The 4,729-nt window shown below is 51.3% G+C and overlaps 1 protein-coding gene across 2 annotated transcripts in view; it reads right to left on the reverse strand.

Moving 5' to 3' along the window:
* The window catches only part of GARNL3 (GTPase activating Rap/RanGAP domain-like 3), an 88,433-nt gene that overhangs the window by 33,325 nt on the left and 50,379 nt on the right, over positions 1-4,729 (reverse strand). For both annotated transcript variants that reach the window (XM_006768542.2, XM_015567067.1), the window contains exons 5-7: positions 3,116-3,234; positions 2,234-2,298; positions 1,138-1,201 (exon numbers count right to left, since the gene is read on the reverse strand). In XM_006768542.2, coding sequence (XP_006768605.1) covers positions 1,138-1,201; positions 2,234-2,298; positions 3,116-3,234 — 248 coding nt within the window. The remainder of the gene's footprint in view (positions 1-1,137; positions 1,202-2,233; positions 2,299-3,115; positions 3,235-4,729) is intronic.

Consider the following 4,729-nt stretch of genomic DNA (forward strand, 5'->3'; position numbering starts at 1 on the left):
GCTCACCACGCCTAACGGAGGTCTACAGAAACCTGGTGAGAGCCGGGGAAACCCTGCTGCCAAGTGGCACACTCATGTGCACATACACACGTACACGCACACACACTCACACACATGCACACACTCACACACACACACACACACACACACACACACACACACACACACTGGGCAAGCTCCTGGAATAGTTACTTGTAAGGGAAAGAAAGCTGGACCATGAATGTGGGGGCAGCATGGACGTCCCTGCTGTGCTATAAACAGCAGAGGCTGCTGTATCTCGTTTACTTGTCCTCTTACTTTACGGAAGGGCGAGCAGGCAAGGGCGACTGGGCAGAGGTGAGGTCAGCAGCAGCCACGGGAAGGAGCACCAGTGCGCTCCGTGGGTTTTGGGGCTCAGTGTCTGGGGGTCACGTCCCCTCCCAGAAGGAAAGGGTTGATAAGCCATACAAATGAAGTGCCAGAGGCACACCGACTTATAACTCTAACTGTTCTTATGCTTGCTATAAAAATTACTTCTAAGCATAACAGGGCTTACAGTTGCTTCAAGCTGGACCTCACACATCTGGTTTTGCTTCAGTCCCTTTTGGTCCCAGCACAGCGTTCTACCTGAATCGCAGCTTGACAAGCACATTTCATATTTATTTAATATATATTTTTTAATTTCAAAAAGGAAGGGAAGAGGGAGAGAGAGACAGAAACATCAATGATGAGAGAGAACCATTGATTGGCTGCCTCCTGCACGCCCTCCACTGGGGATCGAGACCACAACCTTGGCATGTGCCCTTGACTGGAATAGAACCTGGGACCCTTTAGTCCGCAGGCTGACATTCTATCCACTGAGCCAAACTGGCTAGAGCCACATTTCGTATTTATTATTTTTTTAAAAATCTGACATTCCCCATAACTCTGTATCACTCAGTACAAGGAGGGGCTTTTAGGCCAATCAGATCCTTCTGACACACTCCTTTCGGACCACTGGTGGAGGAGCCTGTCGCTAGCGGTCTCAGCTGTGGCTGTGCCTAGAATACAGACTCCCGGCCTGCGCCTCGGGCCCGCCATACCAGGATCTCAGTGTGAGTTCTCCAGGACCTAACACGGACCACAGTGGTACAATTATGAAGCAGAAAGCTCTGTTACCTTCTGTATCTCGGGATGAAAAATTTCCCTGGGGCCTTTCTCAAATTTGTCCAGATTCATGGCACTGAAACAGAACAGAGCGTGAGGCAGGCGTGGCAGGAACGGGAACGACGTGGAGCAGGTCTCGGCTCTTCAGAGAAGCTAGAGAGCATCTCCTGGGACCGTGGGGGGCAAACTGCGGCTCTCGAGCCACATGCGGCTCTTTGGCCCCTTGTGTGGCTCTTCCACAAAATACCGACTTCTGTGCATGGGCCATGAAGTTTCAATCGCACTGTACGTGCGCGCCCACAGGTGGTATTTTGTGGAAGAGCCACGCTCAAGGGGCCAAAGAGTCGCATGTGGTTCGAGAGTCGCATGTGGCTCGAGAGCCGCAGTTTGCCAACCACTGTCCTAGGAAATCGTGGGAGGGCCTGGCCCCCGGAGACAGCTGAGCGAGGAGGAATCCAGGAGTAACTATGTGAACATAGGACAGTAACCACACACCACACTGTCCTTTCCTTACATAACTGCCCCCAGTGACACTTGATGGTAAGGAGGGGGGGCAGTGGGGGGAGAGGAATGGAGAGCATTTGCTTTGGGAAACCCTGACTAATCTTCATGATTCTTACTTTTATTTCCTAAAAGAGTGAGTCATTGACAGTTACAGAGCGAGTCATGATAAGCTGAGATGTAATGAAGATGACCTGGTATTTTTTTCTTCCCGTGGTAATTCCTCTGCCACGAACGGCAAAAGGCCATCCCGAACAAGGTTGTTCTTTGTTTTACTTTGGACAAGCAGCACGCATTGATAAGGCTATATCTGCAGGCTAAGTATGATGGGACTCAGACACTTTTTAAACATTATTTAAATACTAAAGGCCCGGTGCATGAAAATTCATGAACTGGTAACCACAAGAGCTAATGTTAAAGCGTGTACTCACGCCAGGCCCTCTGCTAAATGCTTTAAGGGACTGTCTCGTTGAGTCTGTGAGGCAAGTACTAGTTTACCCCCATTTTTTTTTTTTTTACAAACGAGGAAGACAGAGAGCCGACTGTGACCCTGGGAAAACCACGTATACAGGCTCCTGGGGTTGGGGTTCCACTCGGCGGCACTCACCTTAAGATGGACTTCACAGAGAGCGTCTTGGTGGGGCTGTAGGGAAGGCATATTTTCTGGGTACCCTGAAAAGTCAAAACACCCGATCAGCGAGAAGCGTGGCAATCCCCATCTCTGAAAGCGCCCACCCTGGTCACTTAAAGGAACCATGCCTGGCCTTGCTCATTCCCTTCAGTGGCTCAGCTATGAGTAAAGTCGTTATATGACGCAGAATCGTGCTCAGACCGGACAGCGCCTGCCCCTCTCCTAGCCCAGCACTCATGGGTCTCAGCATTACAGCCTCGTCCACGGACGGACTGACAGGTCCTCCGCGCCTTCGGGGCTGTGAGCAATGTGCCGTCTGAGCTAGGCGAGAAGGGGGTTTGGTCTCTGAGTCGAGGGTCAGATCAGCCTCAAAGATCATGAAAACATAACAGGCCCCAAATGTGATAGCCCCAAGTCCAAGACTCGAACGAGAAACCACTGAATCTTGCGGAAGGCCTGTGTGAGTCCTGTTTCCTGGTGGAAGCCCGTTTCTTCCTCCCACTGTGACTAGCGCAGGAAAAGTGCCCCAGTAGATGTTGGGAGCGTGAAAGGCAATGAACGAAGGACCCACATCGTTTGTGGTGAAGAAAAATACAAATGGCCAATCCCACGAGCCCTGGGCTCTGCCTCCATGTGGGCAGTTCACGAAGAACCGCAGAGGCGGGAGCCTCTCTGTCCATACACCCGCCTCAGGCCGCCCTCGGCTTCTCTACAAAAATGCCTTTACGTCAGGTTGTTACCTTAACCTGCCTAAAAAAGAGACATTTCTGACACGTGATGTGGACACTTATGCAAACAGAAGCAGCACAGCTCACAGGATAAGTGGGAGGAAACTCCAGGCCCAAGCCGGTTACTTACCGTTTTCCTCCAGAGAATTGCACGATATTGAGGGACTCGCTGATTGTTCTGGTCAGAAAGGGTCACGGACAAGAAGAAGGGGCTCTTCTCGGCATCGTTTCCGATGTAGTTCTGATGGACTGGGGAAGAGATGGGCTTAGGACAGGGACAGCCCAATGGCTCCTCCCGTCCCCGGTGTGGGGGCACGTCAGGTGGTGGTATCCAGCCCTTCGCACAGGGTCGGGGAGCAGCAATCCCAAACCCAGCTTGAAACAGAACCCTATCACTCTCTAGAGCAGTGGTTCAACCTTCCTAATGCCGCGACCCTTTAATACAGTTCCTCATGTTGTGGTGACCCCCAATTTCATTGTTACAAATTGAACATAAAACATAGTGGTTAATCACAAAAACAATATGTAATTACATACGTAGTTTCTGATGGTCTTAGGTGACCCCTGTGAAAGGGTCGTTCGACCCCCAAAGGGGTCTCGACCCACAGGTTGAGAACCGCTGCTCTAGAATCAAGCACTCCCATTCCCCTAGCCAGGGGCTGGTTCTGGGGTGAGCGTATGACCCCATTCTGGCCAATGAGACAGGAGGAGAAACGTGTCTAGAGGTTTCTGGAAAGGCTTCCTCAGTCTTGGGGATGGCCTTCCGGATGAACTCTGGATGGTGGCGTCTCGAAGTGATGCCTGGCATCGCTGCAGCCATTCTGTGACCCTGAGGAAGCCCAGCCTGATGACATCACAGAGCCTGTGACTCCACCCCCCCTAGAGCCGGGCCTCCCTCTGGGTTTATTGGACGCCTTACTGTTTCAGCCGGTTGAGGAAGCCGAGGCATCCACACCATCTTCCTCCCGTCATCACTGCTCCAGGACTATGTTTTGCGAGCATTTGGGAGGCTGACAACTTCCCACTGATTTCTTTCTTTATAACGAAGTATGCCTTGCCAAGTAAGGGAGCTTCTTAGCACAGTGCAGGACCGGATTGTTTAAAAAGACCCCTTTTGGGTCTGGCCACTCTCATTTTCTAGTTCAAGTCTCACATCTTCTCCAAACCAATGTATTAGTCTGATAAGAAATGTGTCTAACTCATTTCCAATCCCACAGCAGCGACCGTTCTTCCATTTCTTCTGCCGTGAGCCACACTCCTGCCTGCCACCTCTCCCTGTGTGCTCACCGGAGCCCTTCGTCGTACGTGTGTGCCACCCCAATGGCGGAGCTCCTGCCACGCGCCAGGCATCAGGCCTAGGGTTTTTCCTGTGTATCTCTTTGAAACCTCCGTCCAAACCTGCTAGGTGTGTACCAGTCACACCCCCACTTCACAGATAAGGAAACTAAGTCTCAGAGAAGCAGAGAGTAGCAGGTGTAAGGTCCTATGGTGAGTAACGGTGGGGCAGGATTCAAACCCATGAAGGCAGGAGCCTTCACATTGGCCCTGGAGCTCAGGGAGCCATTTCTCTTCCCACTGCCTTATACTGTGTTCAAAACCCACTACACTCAGGGCACTTGCCTTGTTAAATCTAAAGTTGCTTTCCACCCTGAAAATTCTTCTATGTTTCAAGTCACTCATTCAGATGATCTAATCCCCTTTATTCCTCAGGGGCAAAAACAACTCCCCCCCTCCAAAACACAAG

Source organism: Myotis davidii, unplaced genomic scaffold (assembly GCF_000327345.1).
Source record: "Myotis davidii unplaced genomic scaffold, ASM32734v1 scaffold142, whole genome shotgun sequence".
Taxonomy (NCBI): domain Eukaryota; kingdom Metazoa; phylum Chordata; class Mammalia; order Chiroptera; family Vespertilionidae; genus Myotis; species Myotis davidii.